General features: G+C 43.9%; 2 protein-coding genes across 2 annotated transcripts in view; both read left to right on the forward strand.

The window, feature by feature from the left end:
* NUP133 (nucleoporin 133) overlaps nucleotides 1-15511 on the forward strand; it is a 48080-nt gene extending 32569 nt beyond the window's left edge. The window contains exons 19-26 of the mRNA XM_006212371.4: nucleotides 283-416; nucleotides 2189-2347; nucleotides 3537-3672; nucleotides 7029-7147; nucleotides 8780-8860; nucleotides 9541-9605; nucleotides 10906-10994; nucleotides 14739-15511. Coding sequence (XP_006212433.1) covers nucleotides 283-416; nucleotides 2189-2347; nucleotides 3537-3672; nucleotides 7029-7147; nucleotides 8780-8860; nucleotides 9541-9605; nucleotides 10906-10994; nucleotides 14739-14875 — 920 coding nt within the window. The 3' untranslated portion in view covers nucleotides 14876-15511. The remainder of the gene's footprint in view (nucleotides 1-282; nucleotides 417-2188; nucleotides 2348-3536; nucleotides 3673-7028; nucleotides 7148-8779; nucleotides 8861-9540; nucleotides 9606-10905; nucleotides 10995-14738) is intronic.
* A 5978-nt stretch (nucleotides 15512-21489) lies between these two features.
* Nucleotides 21490-24294, forward strand: ACTA1 (actin alpha 1, skeletal muscle). Its single transcript, XM_072972283.1, has 7 exons — nucleotides 21490-21595; nucleotides 22356-22496; nucleotides 22603-22927; nucleotides 23109-23270; nucleotides 23357-23548; nucleotides 23637-23818; nucleotides 23897-24294. Exons 2-7 carry the CDS (start codon nucleotides 22368-22370, stop codon nucleotides 24038-24040), a joined length of 1134 nt encoding a protein of 377 aa, XP_072828384.1. The 5' UTR covers nucleotides 21490-21595; nucleotides 22356-22367; the 3' UTR covers nucleotides 24041-24294.
* The last annotated feature ends 349 nt before the right edge of the window (nucleotides 24295-24643 follow it).

Below are 24643 nucleotides of genomic sequence, written 5' to 3' on the forward strand. Positions count from 1 at the left end.
ATGTGACTCTCACAGCCAGGATTAAGACAAGTAGCTTGTCTTGCTGGTACGTGATGGAAAGGAAATAGCATCTGAGGTAGGCAGTGATGGACAAGGGGCCGCATTTGCATCTGTAATGAGTTTATGTAGGTTATGAAGCTAAATGCCAGTAAACTGGAAAGGTTTCCATTAATTATTTTTAGGGTACAATATGAATAAAGGTAAAATTTTGAGTAATATTTTTTATTGCATATTAAATTTTCACCAACAGCATTTTTTTCCCGTCTGCTCTTATCTCTACAGTCACACTAGGCCAGTATTCATGGGCTGCGTCGTTAGCAGAAAAATACTGTGACTTTGACATCTTAGTACAGTTGTGTGAGCAGACTGACAACCAGACCAGACTCCAGCGCTACATGACCCAGTTTGCTGATCAGGTAACGAGCATTGGGATGTAGGCAGTAAGTCCTTTACCATTTCAAATCTTGCTTGGAGCTTTTGCAGTTAACGCGATCCTAATTTGTACACTATGTTTCTTTGTAAGTTGACAGAGAAGTCTTTATATAAACTTAATATAAACATTACTGAAAGATTCTTTGATTTGTGAAAAACATATTAAGGCTTTTCGTTTCTATTCATGTATTTTCAGATATAATTAAAAGTAATATATGATAGAAAAGTAATACATAAATGTGGGTCAAGAGTTCTCAAGTTTGAATGATGATCTTGGGAGCACAGGATGCTACTTTCAGAGAGCTCAGATTTTGATGCACCCGAGATTCATGTTTTCCTTGTTTGACATGCTTCTTTTTTTTTTTAATGCTTATTAATTTTTTAAAAAGTATCCATTATGACACTAGGTGAATTTATAGTTGTTCCTTAAAGCCAGTTTTATTCAATCAGTTGATCTTTATGTAAAAGCTGATTTTTTTTCTTACTATAAAAGTAACATTGCATAAAATCAGGAAACCACTGTAAACAAAAAAGAAGATTAAAAAAATCATTCATAATTCCATCACCCCAAAAGAACCCTTTTAAACATTTGGTTTACATTCTTGTCTTTTTACTCTACATTATTATAGATGAACATGTTTTGTTGACTGCTTATTTCACTTAATACATCACAGGCGTTTGTCCGTGTCATTAAATATCACACAAGTGCGTTTTTCATGGTGTTTTGCTGTTTCATGGACTGGCTACAACCTACCTGATTTGATCAGTCCCTGATTGTTGGACTTGGCTTATCTAGTATTTCACAGTAGCGCTAAACTAAATACTTTGTGCTAGGCATTTTTACTCTTTTTGAGGATTCTTGTTCTCTATATATTTTTCCACCCACTTTTGCATTTAAAATTTTTTCTCTAATATATTTAGTAGAACCGTAAAGATGGAAATCAATGCTCTTATTCCTCCTTGGAGGCAGATGAGAGGCAGCTAACTCAGCTCATCAAGAGCAGAGGTGGGCCAGGGCTTGGTTGCAACTTCTGTTACATTCATTTCATTCCTGGTTTCAGAAATCTTGCGGGACTGATGTGTTCCTGGCAGAATCTCCCATTAGTGGGAATACCTCTGAAGTACCAGACTGCAGGACACTTCTGTCTTCCTTTCCAGCCCAGCCTCTCACGCCACCCCAGCATCCAGCAAACTGTGGGGAAAACTGGCTGGATGTTTGTGTCCTCTCTAGATTCCGATTTATCATGCCAGCCCACGTAGCCACCTGGCACACAGTTCTTGCCCTGAGATCTCTCATTCTTGAATGACAGAGTCTCAGTACTGTCCAGTAGAACTTTCTGTGATAGTGGAAATCTTGTGCATATGTGCTCTCCCAAACAAGAGCCTCTGGCCACGTGCGGATGATCATTGAGTGCTTGAAACGTGGCTGGTGTGCCTGAGGGACTGAATTTTAGATTTTAAATTAAGTGTGAACAGCTACATGTGACCAGTGACTCCATATTGGACAATGCTAGATTCTGCGTGCGCTTGAACCTTGAGCAAGATCCCTTTTCTGAATCTAAATATCCTTGTTTGTCAAATAAGGTGATTGAATTAGGTGATTTGAGGACCGTACAACACAGGGAGTTAGTGCTTAAAATAGGATTTCTTTTCTGGAGTCTAAGATCTTTGCAAGAAATTTAGTACTTTATTATCAGAAATGTATTTTTTAAACTATTACTGAGTATTATTGGATTCTTGGCTGTGTTCTTTGTAGAATTTTTCAGACTTTCTCTTCCGTTGGTACCTGGAGAAAGGAAAGCGAGGCAAATTGTTGTCTCAGCCCATTTCTCAGCATGGACAGTTGGCAAATTTTTTGCAAGCTCATGAGCATCTCAGCTGGTTACATGAAATTAACAGCCAAGAATTAGAAAAGGTAAGAAGAATTTCAGTTATGTGGAACAGATTTAGGCTATTTTTTTTTATTGAAGTAGAGTCGATTTATAATGTGTTAATTTCTAGCGTACAGTATAGTGATTCAGTTACACGTGTGTGTGTATATTCCTTTCCGTATTTTTTTCATTAGGCTGTTACAAGGTATTGAATATAGTTGCCTGTGCTGTACAGTAGGACTTTGTTGTTTATCTGTTTTATATATAGTAGTTGGTATCTGCAAATCCTGAACTCCCAATTTATCCTTGCCGACCCTCTCTCCTCACTAGTAACCATAAGTTTGTTTTCTATGTCTGTGAGTCTGTCTCTGTTTTGTAAATAAATTCATTTGTGTTCTTTTTTAAAAATTCCGTATGTAAGTGATATCATGGTATTTTTCTCTTTCTGGCCTACTTCACTTAGTATGATGATCTCCAGGTCCGTCCATATTGCTGTAAATGGCATTTCATTCTTTTTTTATGGATGAGTAGTATTCCATTGTTTATGTGTATATATACATACATATATGTATATACACACATACATATGTACACACACACACACACCCATATCTTCTTTATCCAGTCATCTGTCGATGGACATCTAGGTTGTTTCCCTATCATGGCTGTTGTAAATAGTGCTGCTATGAACATTGGGGTACATATGTCTTTTTGAATTAGAGTTTCCTCCAGATATATGCCCAGGAGTGGGATTGCTGGATCATAGGGTAAATACTTTTGATAAACATGCTTTTTATTTATGATGTTATTGCCATTACTTGTTATATCTCAGTTTTTTAAAAAAAAATGGAGGCTATTGTATTTTGACTGTTATTACACTAAAATAAAGCACAAAAACTTTAATGTGTAAATAACAGTTGGCCTTTTTTTCATAATAAAAATGTTCAAATTGCCAGTGAAAACAGTACATGAATTAAAGCTTGTCCTGGACAGGATGTTGAAGTGCTCGTGTTTGTTATAGAGCAAATGTTTTATACATATCTTTTCCCAGTAGTTACTGTGGGTGGCTGATATTTTATTGTGTAATTACTTACAAAGTATGGTACTGTTCAGTTTTTTGCTAATGATGAATTGATCTTTCATTGGTGTAAGTTTGGGTTGTACTTAACTTTTATTTCAGTTTGAATCAGTACCCAGGATCTTACCCCAGTTTTCGTATTTTGTTTATTGTAGGCTCACGCAACACTTCTGGGTTTGGCAAATATGGAAACTTGTTACTTTGCAAAGAAAAAAACCCTTCTTGGCTTGAGTAAATTGGCTGCTTTAGCTTCAGACTTTTCAGAAGATATACTGCAAGAAAAAATTGAAGGTGAAAGATGGTATTTGCTGTGATGTGCCTTAGGGAATTTTCTGTCATCATTTTGATGCCCTGTAATTTGACAGGGGTCTGTTAAACTAGTGTCCACTTTTATCTAAACTCACAGAAAGAAATGCTTAATACTTGTGTATGTCACTGTATATAAATAGTACTTAAAATGTAAACAAATATTAAACTCGATAATGATTTTTAAAAAAAAGTATCTGAACAAGAAGGCATACAAATCAGCTGTGCTATCAGTGCACTCTCAGCATGCGTTCCCATTATCCGTCACGGAATCTGTTAGAAACAGGAGCATCTCTCCTTTAAGAGGGGTGCTTTCTATTTGGTGTTCTTAAACAATTACTCAGTTGTATAATTAGGGTTCTCTTTTTATAGTAAAGTAATCTGTGCTTTAAATAAGAATTCGTAAAGAATAAATTCAAATGATTTGAACAGAGTACTCTGATTACACCCTTAGTGACTCATATGCTAAGAACAAGAAGAGCTGCAAAGAAATCTTGACGTTCATTCGGTGGGTTTGCTGTAGGTGGTGGTAATTCTGAAACTGTTGATTTTAGGATTCAAAACTTTCTGATATCGTAATAGTGAAACTATTTTGTGTATATTGTAGATTGGGAAAATGATAGACTATATTGTTACTTTTGAGAACCAAGGAGAAAAGAGATACAAATATAGAAAGATGATGAGGAAGAGCCGTGTAGTATTGCATGTGAACTAAAGATATCAGATGGAATCATGATTGTTTAAAAAATGTGTTTCTTGGCTCTGTCCCCTGGAAAGACCTAAAAGCAGTGACACTCTGGTAGCATAAGTATACCTAATCCTGTATTTTGGTTTCAAGCTACCATCTCTTAGCAAGAGGAAATGAGGGCTTACCGAAGAAATTATCTTGTGGAGTCTTGTTGGGTCAGAAAGCAAGGTTAATGTCGAGATGTCAAACTGCACAACTGTTTCCACTGTCCAAATTTAGGAATAATTTGAACACCAAAAAGAATGATATTGGAGGATTTTATTTCACAGGTTCAAAAAGAAAAATCCATAAATCCATAGTGATACCCAAAAGGGAAGGGGTCAGTGAAATGTTTCTTTACAAAAGAAGAACCCCAGCTAATAACTGTAGAAAGAGTGACTGATTTGGGAAGTCAGCATTTTGCAATCATGAATAACTGGTCATCAAAGGGCGCTAAAGCCATTGAGCTTACAGGCTGGGGAAGAGGATATCATTACACAGATCTAGCAGATCCCATCGCCAACAGTGAGATAAACTCACGTTACATACTTCCTGGAGCGATGTCATGTGCCAGATACATAATAACCACTTGTGTTGTATTCCTGCCAAAGACGTTCAACTTGAATCTAATTACAACGGAACAATTAGATATATCCTGATATGGGGCATTTTACAATACATGTAATCAGCCCAGTCTCTTCAGAATTTAGCAACGTGAAAAGCAAACAAAAAAGACGGGAGCTGTGTTAGATTAAAGGAGCCCAAGAGCCTTGACAGTGAACTGCAGTGTGAATTTACTGATAGGCTCCTCAACCATCCCCCAAATAACCAAAACAACTATCACAAACATTTTGAGGATGGCTGGGGAAATTTTACCATTTGATGTTAAGTTCTTTGGGCCCATTAATGATATTTTGGTTAAATGTTCTTCTTAGGAGATACAGGATGAAGCATTTAGAAGTGAAGTGTCATGATGTCAGCAACTTTTGTATGGTTTAGGGGGGAGTAGGCAGATAGAGCAGAAGTGACAGATATTAACAGTAGGTGACCAGTATACAGTGCTGCACATTGTATTCTGCACAACTTTTTGTGGGTTTGGAATTTTCCAAAATAAAAATGAGAGGGGAACCTCGGCCATGTGGTCAGAGGTGAAGTGTGTGTAAATATGGACATTTGGCTGTAAGGCTTAGCCACAGAGTCCAGCCTTGTCTTATACATATTAAGTACTGAAAGCATGGGATTAGCATTTAACACTTATTATTAAAATTATTTTCCACTGTTTAGGAAGTCTCTTCCTTCAGTCCTTTATTTTTGAACACTAATAGTACCTGTTGTTCTAGAGAAGTGTGTATATATTCTGCAAGGCTGCCTGGTGATCTGAAAGGGGAGCCATATTTTAACTTGGCCACCAAAGATAGATCACGTTAATCAAAATATTTTAACATAAGGTTTATTATTTCTGGATTCCCCTACTTCAGATCATCATTTTGCATTTGATCACTTCTTAGCCTTTGCTTTCTTAACACAATGGGAGTATTTTCAGGTCTCAGTAATTTCCTACAGACTATTATTATAGTGTAAATAATTGAAGGGAGTAGGTTTTTAAAAAGTAACTTTCTATTGGATATATAAATAATTCCTTATGGAAATGTGTGAAGTATAGAAAAAATACAACAAAAAAATAAGTTGTCTATAATCCCACTGCCCCAGAGATAACTACTATTACTTTTTTGTGTATCCTCCCAGTCTGTTTTCCGAGGTATGGAAATTGCACAGAAAGATTTTATTTAATTTTTACAAGATTGGGATCAAGTGAAATGATGCTAGTATTTGAATGAGCGTATCTGTGCTGTGGTCACTCCGTTTTTCTGTGAATACTGTGTTTTTGAAGCTGCATGGTAGTTCTCAGCCCTCTTCCCCTGCAACTCACCTCACTCTCATAGGCAAAGCCAGGTAATGACCTGCAGCCTGGATCGTTCATGCAGCTCAGGAGCCCCTGTCACCTCATCCGATGGAGACCATCATTGCTAGTAATCGGTTTGGTGCACGATGGTCTGGGTTTCGTTTTTCCTGGAATGTATTCATGGTGGCTTTTAAATAGATCATTGCCCTTAGTAAATGAAATTAAACTAGAAAAACTCTGGTAAAGCAAAAAGAAGTACTTTACTGAGAAACCTTAAAATGGGACTGAGAGACCGCTCAGGTTTGGGCAATTTGTGAATCCTCATGAAATCACCATCTGCTCTACAATTGCTTCAATCACGAGGTGTGTTTTTTTAAGCTCTTCCCTGCCTTCCTAAATATTTCTGGTTGCTGTGATAATTCATGTGACTTGGATCAAACTGTGCATGTTTTTAATATAATTAGGAATAAAGATGAGAATTAATAACATTCTGAGATCATTGAATAGTGATGAGATTACCTTTAGAGTTCCTTTTTATTTATTTGTCTTTTGATTGAAGTCTCCTTGATGTACAACGTTGTGCTGGTCTCTGATTCAGTTACACACACGCATATACGTCTGTATATACAGAGAGAGTTCCTTTTTAAATTCTGATTTGTTTTATGACAGAGCAAAAGTGAAAGTCTCCCTCTCCCCCATGTTGCCTTCTAGAAATGGCCGAGCAGGAGCGCTTCCTGCTGCACCAGGAGACGCTGCCTGAGCAGCTGCTGGCGGAGAAGCAGCTGAGCCTGAGCGCCATGCCCGTGCTCAGCGCGCCGGAGCTCATCAGCGTACGTGCTCTTCAGATCCTTGCGCCGTTTCCCGGTCTCAAAGCAGCCACAGTGCTTCTTGGGCCACGTGGTACAGCTCCTAGAGTAGTCATCTTTCCATTTCCTCTTCTCCGATGACTTTCCCCTAGAATGGGTTGTTAGAAGCCGCTTGGGGGCAGGATGCCGGGTAGCAGAGAGCAGTGGATCAGCCGCTGCCTCCCCGTAAGTCCCCGCCTGCTCCTGACGGTGCTTATCCCCGTGACTCGAGGAACCTACTTGTGCTTTACATACGTAGGACGGATACGTACTGTGAGACATATTTCAAGTTCTTCTAAAAGAAAATGATCTTAAGAACTGGGTTTACAGAGCCTGTAAGTGCCATCCTCACCATTTTCCTCTGCAGATTCCTAAGGACATAGCTAGATTATGGTGATTCAGTTATACACGTGCATGTGTGTATGGAAATAAGAGTGTTCTTTTTTAAATTCAAACTCGTTTATCTGCAGCCCAGATAAGATGATTTTGTTGTTATGCGTACTTGTAGCCTTAACTCTGTTTCTCTCTTTTCCTTTCAAGAAAGCATTTCAAATGCAAGGGTGATGTCATAGGATCAGCTTGAATTTACTCCAACTGTATTAATGAGAAAGCAAACAAAAAATAAATAAAACAGTAAAAATTAAAAAAGAAAAAAGGAAGCAAACAATTAAACTTCAGTATTTTAGCCATTGTTTGTGACAGATTTCCTATAATCTCACAGCAGCCTCTCCTGATTTAGGATATTTAATTAAAAAATCTAAGAGGCTTGTAAGACTCACCACTACTGGTAAGAAAAAGAAATGGTGCCAGTTTTACTGGTACACCATCAATTTTAATACCACATTCCAGTTTCAGGGATGTTAATGCTGTGGAGAAAAAAGGATGTTCAGAAACAATGAAATAAAGTATTGTTAAGTGTTATAAAACAAGGACATGCAGATAGCGTTTTTTTTTTCTGAAATGGTTTGAGTAGTGTTTTTGATGTTAAAGGATTATGTACAGTGTTTACAAATGAAATTTGTTATGCTATAAATAGTTTTTGGGAAAAAATAGGAAAATTCAAATTGATATTTTTAATAAGGTAAACATTTTTCTGATTATAAAACTACTAGAAATTTATGATTATATAGTCAGCTATGAGCTAGCCAACCACTGGTAACTGTCGGTAACATATTGGTGTCTGTTTTCTTACCTTTTAATTAAACTATAGACCAACTGCAGGCTTCATCATAGGTCTCAATTTTTTAATTGCCTTTCAGGGCAACATTTCAAAAGCATTATATCCAGCTTAAAAATGCAAGGGCAGCAGTTTATTGCATAGTATGCTCAAAAGAACACTGAAATGTGTGTTATCTTGAACTTAAGAATATAAATTTACTGACGTTTAAGAAGTATATACACAGAGTTATACAAATGAATTACTGAGTGAACATAGGCACGTTTTAAATGACAGTTTATTGTGAGGTAGACAGTGTAATTTCCAAATGTGACACTGTTCTTTACTATAAAAATATCTACCACTTACTTGAAAGACATAATGACTTCTCTGTAAATCTCTCTAGTCTTGGTTATTTGATTACTTGAAATGATCCTCGACCTTATTTTAACTTGCCACAGCTATACATCTGTGAAGAAAACAGAAGAGCTAATGAATATGATTTTAAGAAAGCTTTGGACTTGCTGGAGTATATTGGTGAGGTAAGTAAAATCACTTGATTGCAGGCAGGTAACACAATTTGTGTATGGTTTTCTATAGAACCGAATACAGTTTGAAAATGTGTTATAAAAGACTCTCTGGTTCAGCTGCCCATACTCTGGGAATACCTACAGCTCTTTACAAAAGCTGCAAGGAGATCTCACTTCCTGATAATTCTCACACATTTCCGGGTGCCTTTTTCCCTGCACAAGTAAAAAATGCTGCTTTTCAAAGTCCTGACATTTTTTTCTCTTTTGTTTATTGAGTAATGACTCAATAGTTAGTTCTTCAGACTGATATGTCGCTCTGTTGATTTATTCTTCATAGTACTCGCCCTAAGAGAAACTATTTCTCAGCCTTCTAAAAAAAAAAAAGATTATAATGATAATTCTGTAGGGCAAGTAGTCAGCCTGCAATTGAAAGCAGTTTGGTGGATTATAAAAACATAACGTGTTGGCTTTTATGTTACTTTGTTTCAAATCTTGAGTCTCTGAAGCTTCCTGATAAAATCAGATCATCTTAGAATAATCAGAAATAAATTTGCACAACGTTGTTAATAGTCTTACTCTTATGAATAGTATTAACATCTTAGGCAGAATTAGGAATTGACATAACTCAAATTAAAACATGTATTTTTTAAAATCAGAATTTAATGAGGATTTTGTTTTGTTTTGCTGTGAAGGAGGAAGATGTAAATATAAATGACCTAAAACTGGAAATCCTTTGCAAAGCTCTTCAGAGAGATAAGTAAGTTCTCATAGCATGAATCGAAGATGCAGTCTTGGAAAGGGCTCTTTAGGAAGACTATGATATCCTGCATCAAATGGTTTTGTAACCTAATTGTATTGTCACGTATGTTATGAGAATGTTATTGGTTGCACTGGTAATCCTAATTTTTATTCAGTAATCAAGGAATTGCTTAAGGATTTAGGACCACTGGTATAATAAGTCTTTACTTTTGATCTTAAAATGTAGACTGTCAGTCTGCATGAAAGTAAAATGTTCCTTATTTTTGCAAAACTTAGGCCACTTCTGCCAAGCAAGACTTTTGAGGCTAGATTTCTTTTTAAATAAAAAGTGGTTATCATTTGAGAATCACTACCCTCTTCAAAGTTGTTGCTTCCTCTTTTTCACTGTAACCTCCCTGCAGGGGAGGATTTCTGTCCACTGAAATGATGCTGTCAGATTCAGTGGCAAAGAAAGACTGCGAATAATCAGTGGTAGGGATGGACTTTCCTGGGAAGATAGTTTTAAAGAGAGCAAGACTTGAGTGCTAAAGGCCTTCTCTACTCACAGTTTTTCTTTTCCTATAATGTTGAGAAATTACAGTAGAAACTATTTTTACTAAAGTATTTCCTCCTCTGGTCACTCCCAAACAGTTAAAGTTGTTGTGAAATCTGGTCTTGGAAGTCATCCTCTGAAGCATCTCACTCTGCCTGTTTGATTCACCTTCCCGGTCATAAAACATGTGTTAGGTCACTAGACTGTAATTCCTTGTTTTGGCTTCTTGTTTAAAAACTTCAGAGTTCCATGTAGGATATATCCATTTATTCCTGCAAAGCAGTGTTTCTGTGTGTGTGTATTTCAATAGTACATAATCTCAACTAGATAAAGAAAACTTCTAAATGTTACACCAGACACTAGTTGCCATTTTACTTTTATGAAAAATAGAATGTAACATATTCTAGCTACTGCCTGTGCTCTGGAAAATCATACTTTAGGCTCTTTACTAGGTTTGTTAACTTACTTACAGAATTTTCTTGGGAAAGATACCTCACTTCTTGGTTTTGACATCCCATACATGCTGGTTATATCGGGTGAAGAGCTACCTGAGTGTAGCATCTTATATCTGATATAAGACTGGATGTGCCCAACATTTAAAGCTCCTTTATTTAAATAATTTGCAACAGTATTACAAAACTCAAGATTCTTCCCCCTTCCCACCAAACATCAAACAAATCCACATTAGCCACATTAGCAAACCAGTTGTTTATTTCAGATTGTGTCCATGATTTCATTTTATCCTCACAGTGATTTTGTTTTCTAGCTGGTCCAGTTCAGATGGTAAAGATGATCCAATTGAGGTATCGAAAGACAGTATATTTGTGAAAATCTTACAGAAGCTTTTAAAGGATGGTAAGTGGTTTGTTAATATTGGAAATTACAGTATCACTCCTCAGTTTTAGAGTCTCAGAATAATGGGGATTTGCCCGGGTGTCAAATGCCAGGGGGCTTAGGGTTAAACGATGTGGCAGTTAGAGAGATTTGTGTAAAATAAAGGAAGGGCTTTTTCTTCCCTCTCCAACCCAGGGAGCTTTTATCATGGTGGTGTCCCGTCCACTAGGGTCCTGGGTGACTGTAGTGAGCAAAGTCTCCATGCTAATTCAGGATGGACGAGGAACGGTTACAAATGTTGGCACGACTCCAAAAATCTGTACTGAGAGAAGTAATCATTTCCTTTCATTTTTCAATTTGTGAAGATTTGAAACTTATGAAACTCTTGTGAAGATTTGAAAACTTGAAATGAGATATAAACTTTTTTTTTTGATATATCGTGTGCTAAACTTGACCATACTGTGCTTAAGAACAAATTACAAAGTGTTTTTACCAATCCATTTTGGACGTTAACACTCTAAGGTTAGTTTTAAGAACAAAATAAAAGGAAACAAGAAGGGAATATGTTTCATATGTTTTATACCTAAGACAGTGAGCAAAATTCCATTTGCTGATCAAGATGCAAACAGGTAAAGAAACTTATGGCTAAATGTATGCTATGAAAGTAAAGGGTGAATTAGAGGATACTTAACTTTGACTTCCTTTCATATTATTGGAGCTTAATACATGAAGAATGATAGACTAGAGATGAGAGGTTTTGTACATTTTATACATAAAGACAACTGTGACTCATATTGTAGAGTTATTAAATCAGAATATATGATGCTAAATCCAGGCAGTGTGCAAAATAAGCTAACTTAGTTTTTATCAATCTTTTCAAATATAAGGACAATCTCTTTAATAACAACTGGAAAAAAACACATAATGACAAAAAACGTATAAATTCAGCAGCCTTTCTAGATGGATGTGAAATTTATTCATAATGCTGACATTGACACACATTTGGAAATTTTCTGTAATGTATCTGCAAGATACATCATTTAATCTGCATAAAACATGCCCAACCCAGCGCCTGGCACGTAGCAGTCACTTAGTAAACATTTGTTCTCTTAATGCCTAGAATTATTTTACAGATTCACAGCCCCAGGTCTTCTGTACCAGATTCCACCCTGCAGTCCTCCATTTGAGGGTCACTGACTTAACTGAGTGAAACGAGGGGGGACCTCTGAGCGGGACTGGAACTAACCGCACCGACCAACGTTGTGAGGCGAAAGGGATGCAGACCCTCTCAGTGTTTCTGCGCCAGAAGCTGTCACTTTAGATGGAGCCTTTCTGCCTTGACCTCCTAGCATTACTTCTCAGATTTTCTGTCTCCTTTTGTAACTGATCAAATGTAAATGCAATTCTGTAACTTGGAACTTCCTCAGAATTGACCTGGTTTTTTATTTATGAAGAATGCATACTTGATTACCTCACACTGTCAGCAGGTTTAGTGGAGTGCTTTTATTTTCAGAGATGAACAAATAACACAAAGGCCTTTTCATTGTCAAAAAATAAATAAAAATTAAATAATGGAGGAAGGGATGTAGCTAAGAAAATATCTTTTGCTTGAAATGCTTGAAATTCAGAAGGAGTTATGATATATCTACGAGGCTTTCTCTTTTTTATATTTGGAATTGAAGAAATAACTGGATATGGTCAGTTTCTCTGTAGTTGGAGAGATTCTCCGGTTACGCCTGCTAGGTTATTAGAAAACGTTTGGACCCAGATCTGATGCTTTCCATGAAGTGAGTTCTTGTGAAAGTGCTCCTGAGCTGAACTGTGGCTGATCAGGTGTTTGGTGCTGTTTAAAGGTGGCTTTGCAGCTTTGGCTATTTTTAGATCATAAATCATAGATAGAAAACAGAAATAGAAAGCTGTAATCTTACAAAAAGAATTATTAAATTTTGACCAAAGGACAAAAACAAGTGGAAACTATTATTAAAGTTATGTATAGTAATATGATATATTACAGTATGTATAATAATATTTTATATATAAGAACAAGCCAAAGACATTTATTTTTGGAAGCTTTTAATAATATATGGCTTTCATGTACAATAGTAAATGTTTTTAAAGGACAGATTCCGAAGGAAGATAATAGAGAGCCTCACGTTGTATTTCATAGACTTGGACAGCCCAGCAATTACTCCAGCCTGTGGAATGGATTTAGCCTGCCGAAATATTTAACTTACCCACCTGGAGCTTTTCAGTTTTTGCACGTTACTGAATTACATTATACATACAGGGAAAAAAAGCACATGTCATCTCATAGAGTTTAAACTTTTTTCTAATTAGTTGCTGGCATTTAATAGTTGAGAAGAGTTCTTAACAAAAGTCTTCTTTTCTTTTTTCTTTTTCCTTTTTAAAACTTTTTTTTTTGAGGTACAGCTGATTTATGATGTGTTTCTGGTGTACAGCATAGTCATTCAGTTTTACACACACACACACACACATTCTTTTTCATTATAGTTTATTACAAGATACTGGCTTTAGTTCCCTTTGCCATAATGTAGGACCTTGTTCTTTATAAAAGTCTTATTTTCTGACTTCTCAGAAAATCAAAAGATTCACCCACACGAGACTAAAATACAAACCCGGCAGCTGTCAGCCAGAGCTAATGAGCACTGTCCAATTTGAATGAGGCGCTGGTTCTGTTTACCTAAACCCGTAGGCCGCCTTTCTCGGGGGACCTGCCAGACCTTTGCAGGCACTCGAGTTACCACCCCTGCTCTAAGAAGAAGCAATAAACCATCAAACATTAGTTCTAAATAGGAGGCATGCCCTGTGAAAATAGGAGACAAATAAAATGATTTGTTTTGTTTTGTTTCTTTTAGAGAATTGATCTTTAGGAAATTAATGTGGTATTTGCACAAGTGTAATACTGTTTTACAGAGAAAAAGTCTTTACTGAAAGTATGTTAATTGTAACAAATATTGCAGACTTAGGCTCATAACATTTATTAACCCAGATTTTTATTATAGAACAGTTAAGTACCAAAAATGGTGCTGGGCACTTTGAAGGTATTGAAAAAAATAAAACAGTATTTGATTTTGAGAACCTTACAGTAAAGTAATAAATTATAAAATGTTGCCATAATTTGATTTTGAGAACCTTATAGTAAAGTAACAAATTATAAAATGTTGCCATATTAATTTAAAATTTTTCCTCCAGTTTTATTTATCAAATGAGATTGTACATACTGTTCTGTAACCACACAGATGCTCGTTGGCTTTCCAGCTCAGTGGAGACTGAAGACATGCTGCTTCCAGCTATGTAATTAGAGTTAAACTGTAACACATTTGGAGGTCCCCGTAGCCAGCTTCCATGACAGTATGCCTACTAAGTTATTTCCCAAATAGGTGAATATGTAATTGTCTGAAATACTTGTTTTCAAGTTATGATTTCAGTTCTGCACTGAAGGAATGACTTAAGCTGTGGAGAAAAATGAAAATATTTCAGATCTTATTAAAGACTTTAAGCAGATTGACTGTTTTGACCACTAGACAGAAAAACACTCAGGCAACCTCTTCAAAGTGAAGAATGTCATATTGTCAGACCTGCAAGTGTGTCTGACAGGTGGGAGGAATTTAGAACAGAGCATTTCCCAACAGCAGAGTGACATTATAATTTAAATAGAAGCACAGGTGTTTTTATCATCAGTCATCTGTAATTCACTTCAGTTATGTCAAAATAAAAAATACCTTTCTGTGTTTGTGTTTGTAGGCATTCAGCTCAGCGAATACCTGCCAGAGGTGAAGGACCTGCTACAGGCAGACCAGCTGGGGAGCTTAAAGTCCAGCCCTTACTTTGAGTTTGTGTTGAAAGCCACTTATGAATATTATGTCCAAGGGCAAATGTAACTTTTTCTAAAAGTGGTCATTGTTCCCGAAAATTTGTATAAGCATGTCTCCTTACAAAACATTTTAGACCTGAAACGTCTGGAAGTTTGTACAGTTTTATAACTTGCATTACTGAGGGTTTCTTACACTTTATTTGGAAGCTACTACAAAATAGTTATGTGACGATAGTTTTGGTTTTCAGTCACATGATTTTTTTTTCTCCCTTTTTCCATCTGAAATTTATCAGTTGTCTGCATACTTGCTACCCTTCCTTTTTTATCTCGCTCCGTCCGGGGCCCTGGAGCTCTTGTCCTGGCTCTGGCCACTCGTCTGTACAGCTTACTGCTAGGCTTCAGCTTCTGTAACTCTAAAAATGACAAGATCGCACTGAATTGTCTGTGGAGTTGCTGCGTCTCTGGATATTATGCATCGGAGAGTCCATGGAATATTTGGTATCCTGGTTAGGGCTAGTGGGAAATGCCTAGTGAGGTAAGTGTCAAATTTTGCGAACTTGCGGAATGGAAAGGCAGAGCAGCCTGATTCACTGTGAGCTTGATAACTGGTTAGTCTGTTGGGGAAAATGTCAAAACTTTTCTATGTAAATAATCGAATATTAAAGTATTTTGGTGAATAAAACATATTAATGTGGCTTTCTAACCTGTCTATAAGTTACCACACAATAGGTTACAATCTTTCAGTGTTCAGTGTGGGGACTCAGTCAGCTTCATGGATTCTCCAGATGGTTGACACTGAATTCCCACCTTGCCACAGTCTGTCTAGCTAATCTAAGGTGTGTGTAATGCTAGAAACCATTGTAGGTTTTTTTTTTTTAATAAAGCAGCTGATTTAATTGAAAACCAGTGGTTCTCAATGCTTCTGTGTCCGGACCTATGTCGTCCTCAGTTTTTATCCGGCTTTAAATAAAGGCGGGGTTGCTGGCATGTTCAGACTTTGGCCCAGTTGAATGCTCACTAAACAGCTTGCTCTGACAGCTGAAAAGGTCAGAAGTTAAATACGGTGAAGAGAGTCCGGTTCCTGGCTTCACGAAGTACAGCCATCATGCCTTCTCCCCTCAGGCTTCACGTCCTGCTGCTGAGAGGTTTGGAGCTGTCTGCATCACTGTCCGAAGGAAGGAAAGGGGCAGCCTGGTCTTCCCATGTCTGCAGCGTGTGCTGTCAGGACAGCGTCAGGGTCCCGGTTAGGAATACACTGAAGGGCACTGAGAGAAGTTAGGAAGAGGAACTTGTCAGATGGGGTACGAAATTGTTGGATTCTTGGTAGAAGATGAGGCTTTGGTTTTACAGAGACATACAGGTCTCATCTGTGAGATCCTGCAGAGGACAGTGCGCTCTGGGGACACAGGATCCTGCCACCGTCACTTGCTGCCACAAACGCGGTTACCCCTGGTGCGACCAAGGCCAGTCCCATGACAACCCTGGCCACAGAGCACGTGGATGTAAAACAGCTGCTCTCACACCATAACAGCATTGTCTCATTTTGAGGGAGAAAAAGGCCCTCTGTCCTGCCTCTGTCCCTCAGAGGTGGTAGCCATGGTACCGAAAGGGTTGGGTTTTTCAAAAAGTAGTTTAACAGTAATTGTGAAATTAAGGCCTAAGATTTTGAATAATATTTTTCTTCTGAAGTTTGAAATTTTGCTCCACAACATAGTCTATCAAAGAATTGCTGATTTTTATATAAATTGAGTCGTTGATAATGTGTTAAAAAGGTGCTATAAAGGCGAGCATGTTTTCTAAGGAAAGAGAAACTTCACTGACGTGGAAAAGGTTTTCTTCACTCCTGTCTGAATGCTGCTGGGAAGCCCCAGCTCGCGTCAGTCATTAAATCGAACAGCAAGGCGGTGGTTTTGACCTTGAGGGGCGGGCTTTGTGATCTGGTGTGTTTCAGGAGTTTGTGAGAAGTGTCAAGGATTGAGACAGAACTTGGGAAACACAGCGAGAGGCTTGCTGAAATCCTTGGTGAGGAGAGGGCAGCTGGCACCCTCTGTTTCAGAGATTTTGTTTTTAAAGAAAACCTTAAACCTTGGGTTTGCTGCTTTTCTCGCTTTGGGGTCTGAGTTACGGGTTTCTTAAAGCATCACCCGCCAAGCGTCCGGTCTGTGCGAACTCGTGTGCGGCACGGCCCTCCTACGAGGTGGCTTGAGCCGAAGGGGAGCCCCTCCGGGGTGCCGTCCGCCTCGCTTCCCGCACGCTTGCGTGTTTTGAGGCTGATCACGACAGAAATACTAGTGGAGCCCCGCCTCCCTGTTCCTGGGCATTTTACTCAAGGAATGCCTCTAGAGAAAACAGCCTTATATATTTCTATATAAAACCCACTCATTAGATTCCAAAGTACATTTTTAAATATATAATCTTGTGTAATTCCAAAATTTTAAAAATACTGTAGGAAGTGTGAAAACTAATTTTTTTAAAAGTATATAAAAGAAAATAAACCCTTGTAATCCATTAGCCAGAAATAATTTCAGTTACCATTTTGAAACACATCCTAGAATGTTTCAGACTGTGCATACTGGTACATTTTGTAACCTACTTACTTTGATGTGAGATATTGTGAGTACGTCTGTGTATCTTTAATCCACTATTTCCGGACCTTTTTCATTATCACTCCTAAGGAGACTTTCTAGACAGCTTAAAAAAAAATCACTCTGCTCCCTTCATGCCACCATGGAAGTTTAATACCACAGATAAATACTGCATATCTCGATTTACCACAGCCTCTGGAGGCCACAGATCATCGTAATATCTAAGGGTTTTTTAACCCCCAAAGGACCAAATTTCCCCCAGAGAAGGCGTGTCTTCAGTATTCTTCACGATAAAAGATTTTAATGACTGCATGACACCTTCCCAAATGGCTATATCATTTATTTAACAGGTGTCTGTCTATCTCTCTTTCTCTCTGCCTCTCTCTCTCTTCTTAACAATCTTAAAACACTTGGGTTAATATTTTTGGGTTGTGTTGTGTTTTTTTTATCATTTTAAATAATACTGGAATAAATCTTTGTACAAAAATCTGTGTGTGTTCCAGACACGTGTAAAATTGCATCGCTCTTCCTGTTCAGTTAGCGATGACGTTGGTAGGTGCTCAGTGAACAGGGCTAATGATTTCTCGTGTCCTTTGCTCACCTCTCCCACCCCCTCATCCCTCCCACCTCCTCCAAACACTCTGTATTTCTTCTGTACCTCTTACTGAGTGTGTAAGACACACCTGCCTAGTTTCAGCCTTCGAGTCAGTCGTACAGCGTCCGTGGTGTCCTCAGCGGAGAAGGCGGCGTCTCAGGAGGTGAGCCGCCCAGGGTCCCGTGGCCAGGCGGAGGGGCAGGCGCTCCAGGTGCGCTCTCCTCCCAGGCGCACGCTTGTCACTAGTTCATTGTACCGGGTGTACGGAGGTGGCGGGAGGAGAGGGAGCGGCTCTGGTGGCATCATTAGGCCCTTAGAGAGGCCCAGAGCTGAGTGAGCCCCAGGGGGAGGAGAGCGAAGCCCTCTGCCTGACCGCCGTGTGCCACTGGACGTTTTCAGATGTGTGGCTTGTGAGGAAAGTGAGTTTCGTTTTCTCATTTACCCACCTGGTCACTGGTGTGTTTCTGACTCTGTTGCCACTCAGCCCCCCTCACTGTTCTTTTTGAGACGACGGTGACAGTGGCGAGTGAAGTCATGACTTCATTTAAGATGTCTTTGGCCGTTTTTTGGAAAAGATCCTTCGAGGATCTGTTATGTTCCAGAACGTACCAAGTGTTGGGGAAGATTAAAGGGAGATAGAAAGCAGTCCTCACCCCTCCCCAGGGCCACGAAGGGTCCCCCAAGCCCCTGTGTGTCCCCCAGTTGCTGGGGGGCCTGGGACGTGCTGCCTGCCTCATCGAGTCTTGGTTTTCTTACTCTTAAAGCTGGAATGAATAGTACTTAGCTCATCTACCCCAAGACATTACAGGATTAATGGGAACAACACAAAAGCATAGAAGGTGTTTTCCAAATTCACGTCTAAACAGGCAGAGAAGGCTTAGCCTGCAAGACTGGGGTACACAGATATGCGAGGAACAAGAGGGGGCAAGGCTGGAGGGGGTGGGTGTGAGCCCGATGGCTGGCTTGTAGGTGAAGGAAGGCCCTGTGAGAGTATCCGGAGCTGAGGCCGCACCTGAAAACTTAGAAGCAGGAGCTGTCTGCCGCGCATACCGTACAAGGCTGGCCTTTGCTCTGGTAGTTCTCAAAAGGCCATGCAGGCAGTGGCCCGCTTACTCGGCGTACATGTATGGACACGGCTTCCCACCTGCTCCTGAGGTCTGCTCCCAAGCCAATGAGAGCTCAACAGGACCAGAGAGGGACTGGGAGGCGCCCCCGGCGACCCATCAGGGCCTATTTAAACCAACCAGACCAGGGCAGAGAGCAGCCCGGCGCTCCCAGGCGGGGCCCACCTGTACCAGCAGGTCTCTGCCAGCCTGCAAGTGTTTTAGTCATAGTTTTTAACATATGTTTGAATCTAATAGGCTCAGCTTAGAAAAGCTTGCTGTAGGAGAGAGAAGAGTGGCCCTGAGCAAGAGTTTTGGAAAACAGTGATAACCTCATTCTCTAAAATGTCAGTAAATGCATAAGTGCTCAGGAAATGACAGCATCCTGTGTCCTGCCTTCAAGACCCAGATGCAGGCTGCTCCCCTTGTACATATTGTGCGCTTGCCAGGTTATTTTTCCCTAGTGTCTCACTCCCCACTGACACAGAAGGACACAAGGCCTTGAAAATGAAATGTAGTAGTCTTGTCAGTTATTCTCTCATTCTCTAACTGAAAACGCTGAGCATGAAACCACAGTAGCTTTACACTCACCACACAGGCCCTGTGTTAACCGAACTCCTTATTTTGTAATTGACTTATGAATTTTAGGAAGGGTGGTGTTGATGTGGGCTCTTCGGAAGAGGGTTCCATATCCTTTTTTCTTTTGTTTTTTTTTTGGGGGGGGGGGGTTAGGTTTGTTTGTTTAAGTGGAGGGACCGGGGGTTGGACTCAGGACTTGTGCCTGTTAGGCACACTGCCACTGAGCTGTACCCTCCCCTCATTTCATATACTTTTATATCCTTCCTCAGAGGACCCGCACCTGTCCGGGTTGCTGAGTCCCCCCACCAAATGTGAATGGGAATTATTTTGGGAACACTTAAGCACATCAGAAAAATGAGTGGTTCGATTCTGGCTCTCACCACATCACTGATGTACCCCTTTCAAGCATGTCACTGAGTTCATCACAGAAAATTTTCTCCTTGTGTCTTCCACAGCAAGGTTAGGACTCTTCCTGTCCCGAGGGGTAAAAAAAAAAGTCAAGAGGCACCAACTGGATAACCTCTTTTGACCCCCCGCTCCACCTTACCATAAGTAGTTGCAGCCCTTCTAGAAAATTAGAAAGGCATGGCCCATATATCAGCGGTATAAATAGAACCGCTTCAGCGGTGCCGGCGGCCGGTGACTCTCCAAGGTGGACTGGGAAGCAGCCTGGCCTTGGCTGGGCATCATCCTCTAAATATAAAGATGAGTCTGTTCAGCCCTTGCAGAAGGAAAAATGCTACCCATCCTACAGTGCGACCTCCTGTCCGCTTCGTCGGGAGGAAAGACTAACGCGGCTTCATCTAGTCAAATCACCTCACCCGTCCCCACCTCCCTGTCCTAGGGTGTGCCCCTTACCTTGCAGCCCCCGCAGAGGCACACTTAGCCCCACCAAGGATGTGGGGGCTAGGGCGCTCACCTCGGCCCCCGCGCCCCGGAGCCGGCCGGTCACCCCCCGAAATTCACGCCCTTCACGATCCCCCGAGCGCACTGTGCGTCCCCATGCGGACAGCTCCGGGTGCCTGGCTTTGTGCCCGGCGCTGCCAGAGCCGTCGCCTCGGCCTGTCCCCGGGAGCCCCGCGCCTCCTCCCCGCCGCTCCGCCCTCGCCTCCCGCCGCCAGTTGTCTGCCCCGCGACAGCTGCGCGCCCTCCCGCCGCCGGCGGCCCTCTCGTGGCGGGGGGGGGGGGGGGGGGACCGGCGGGGTCAGCCCTCTGGATTCGGGGAGCTCGGGGCTGGGAGGGAGAAATGAGGTTCGCTGGGGAGCTAGGGGAGGGGTCGCCTCCCTTCCCTGCCCGGGAGGCCGGGCGTGAGCGCCCCTCCTGTCCTCTGGGGCCCACCATTTGGACCTTTTCCCTTCTCCCTGTAGCCGCACTTGAGGGTTTGGGGGTCTGAGTAAAGGACTCAGAGAAGGGGTGAGACGTGGGAGCGCCTTCCGGAGGCCGGGTGCGCGCGGGGCAGACGCGGGCGGGGCGGCCGCGGACAGGTGCGGCCCCGGGGGCGCAGGCGCGCACGCGCACCGCCAGCTCGCGGTGACCCTCTCCCCACGCCAGCCCGGCCGCGGGGCCACTGGGCCGGGTCGGGCGGGGCCGCCCGGCCGGGGAGACACTCCATATACGGCCCGGCCCGCGTTACCTGGGCTGGGGCCAGGCCGCTCCTTCTTTGGTCAGCGCAGGGGACCAGGGCGGGGGCCCAGGCCGCGAACTGGCCAGCGGGGAGGGGGCTCTAGTGCCCAACACCCAAATATGGCTCGAGAAGGGGAGCGACATTCCTGCGGGGCGGCGCGGGGGGAGCGCCTGCGGGCTATATAAAACCTGAGCGGGGGGACCCGCGGCCACCACAGCGGACAGCGCCCAGAGAAGCCTCGCTTCCCTCCCGCAGCGACCAGGGCCCAGCCGGAGAGCAGCAGGTGTAGCCACCCGCCCAGGTAGGGCGGGAGTGGGATGGGGACAGGGGGACAGGGCCCCACCGAGGGGAGCCCGGACAGCTCCGGTAGATCCCAGTCGTCACACTCTATCTTAAGCCTTTAAAGAGGAGACAGAAACAACAACAAAAAAAGTTTCCAAATTTACTCCCAGCCCCTTTGGGCTGCTCCACCTGACGCTTAGTATGTGCCAAGGTAGATGAAAGCTTTTGCTTTAGCCGTCCTAAGGGCTATTCCCTCCCAAAAGAGCCAAAGGAAAGGAAGGGCCACTACTTTATGGGCTCTCCATCAGGCGAAAGGGCCCCTGGTTGTGTCTGGAATTCGTGGGGGTCCGAAATAGGCCATTCCTTCCTGGATGGAGTGCCAAAGCCCTTCCCACGGGCCGCCTCTCCCATCCTCACAGTCCCAAGGAGCAGGATTCGTGAGCCTTAACCTCCTACGTGAGGCCACCGAAGCGCAGCGAGGGCAGGCGCTAGCGCCTGACGCTTGCAGCAGGTGGCCTGCAGTGAAGGCAGAGAACTCGCAGGGACAATGTGTCTGGGCTCATTGGAGGACAAATTCTCATTGTGTTCTCTCCCCAGCGCACCACAGCCCCAAGCCCCGAACGAAGTTCGGGCCAGTGGCTTAGATTGCTCCCTTGGCTGGATGCGCAAAGGGCTTGGGGAGGGGGAGTCCGTAGATCCCGGGGGAGGGAAGGCGCTCGGGCCGGCGGGGCCTCCTGCCTGACATGCCATGTGTCTGCACGGCCTTCCCGTCCTTGCAGAAACCAGACACCATGTGTGACGAAGACGAGACCACCGCCCTCGTGTGCGACAATGGCTCCGGCCTGGTGAAAGCCGGCTTCGCCGGCGATGACGCTCCTAGGGCCGTGTTCCCGTCCATTGTGGGCCGCCCTCGCCACCAGGTCAGGCTGCCACTCGGCAGAGAGTGTTGGGCCGGGGAGCCAGCGCAGCCCAGCCCCGCGCCGCTCTGAGCCGCGGTAACGTGTGCGTTGTGTCTCCGCTCCGCAGGGTGTCATGGTGGGTATGGGTCAGAAAGATTCCTACGTGGGCGACGAGGCGCAGAGCAAGAGAGGTATCCTGACCCTGAAGTACCCCATTGAGCACGGCATCATCACCAACTGGGACGACATGGAGAAGATCTGGCACCACACCTTCTACAACGAGCTGCGTGTGGCCCCCGAGGAGCATCCGACCCTGCTCACCGAGGCCCCCCTCAACCCCAAGGCCAACCGCGAGAAGATGACCCAGATCATGTTTGAGACCTTCAACGTGCCCGCCATGTACGTGGCCATCCAGGCGGTGCTGTCCCTCTACGCCTCCGGCCGTACCACCGGTGAGTGTCCCGGGGCCCCACAGCCCGGGCCGCTGCGGATCCCCCGCCCGCCCGGCGCGCCCCCGCCCACCTCCCCAAGCTCCTGGCCTGCCTCCCCTGCCGCCGCCTAGGCATCCGTCCCCTGCGGTCCGCGAGGCCCGGCTCACCCCCTGCCCCGCCTCCGGCTCTGCCCCACGCGCAGGCATCGTGCTCGACTCCGGCGATGGTGTCACCCACAACGTGCCCATCTATGAGGGCTACGCGCTGCCGCACGCCATCATGCGTCTGGACCTGGCCGGCCGCGATCTCACCGACTACCTGATGAAGATCCTCACTGAGCGTGGCTACTCCTTCGTGACCACAGGTGCGCGGCGCCCCGGGCTCTCCCGGCGGGCGGGCGGCCCCCGGGCCCTGCGCTGAGGGGTCCTCTCCCGTCCCGGCCTCCCACAGCTGAGCGTGAGATTGTGCGCGACATCAAGGAGAAGCTGTGCTATGTGGCCCTGGACTTCGAGAACGAGATGGCGACGGCCGCCTCCTCCTCCTCCCTGGAGAAGAGCTACGAGCTGCCTGATGGACAGGTCATCACCATCGGCAACGAGCGCTTCCGCTGCCCGGAGACGCTCTTCCAGCCCTCCTTCATCGGTTAGCCCGGCTCGCCCGCCCCCTCCGCACCCACTCCCGCTCCCTGGGGCCTCGCGTCCGCCCTCTCACGCTCCTCCCCCGCCCCCAGGCATGGAGTCGGCGGGCATCCATGAGACCACCTACAACAGCATCATGAAGTGCGACATCGACATCCGGAAGGATCTGTACGCCAACAACGTCATGTCGGGGGGCACCACCATGTACCCCGGGATCGCTGACCGCATGCAGAAGGAGATCACCGCACTGGCCCCCAGCACCATGAAGATCAAGGTGGGCAGAGGCCCGCGCCCCCCGCCCGCAAGTGGGCCCAGGGTCGCGGCTTCCCCCACCTGACGCGCTGTCTTACAGATCATCGCCCCGCCTGAGCGCAAGTACTCCGTGTGGATCGGCGGCTCCATCCTGGCCTCGCTGTCCACCTTCCAGCAGATGTGGATCACCAAGCAGGAGTACGACGAGGCCGGCCCCTCCATCGTCCACCGCAAATGCTTCTAGACCCCACTCCAACAGCTGCGACTTCTCCTCAGGACGACAAATCTGCTCAAGGTGCAGGTGGCTGACCTCGAGCCACCGCGCAGCAACTCCTCACCAACCACTTGCGTTGCTGCCGCCGCAAACCGACACAATGTTTATAACGTGTACATACATTAACTTATTTACCTCATTTTGTTATTTTTAAAGCAAAGCCCTGTGGAAGGAAATGGAAAACTTGAAGCATTAAACTCAGCCATTCTGTTATGCTGCAAAAAGTTGTTTGTTGTCTTTAATTGCGGGGGGGGGGAGCGGGGAGCGGCGGGGATCAGGGGAGGAAAAGGGACCCCATCTTCCTACGTCACTTTTCGCAATATGAGTGCACTCCTTGCAAGACCATGAGTTAAGTCTTCCCATACCCACGGCTTTCCCCTCTGGATGGGGTCCATTCCCCAAACTGGCAGGCCCGCCGTGGCCCGGCCTGACCCTCGGGGGTGTCCCCGCCCTGCGCAGCGCTCGGGTCGGCAGCAGGCGCAGGGGCGGCCGCGCGCCGGAGTCCGGGGCGGAGTCTGAGTCAGCGGCGGCGGGCGCTGGCCGTGGTGCTGGGGCCCGAGGGCCGCCCCGCGG

This window comes from Vicugna pacos, chromosome 11, assembly GCF_048564905.1.
Source record: "Vicugna pacos chromosome 11, VicPac4, whole genome shotgun sequence".
Lineage (NCBI taxonomy): Eukaryota > Metazoa > Chordata > Mammalia > Artiodactyla > Camelidae > Vicugna > Vicugna pacos.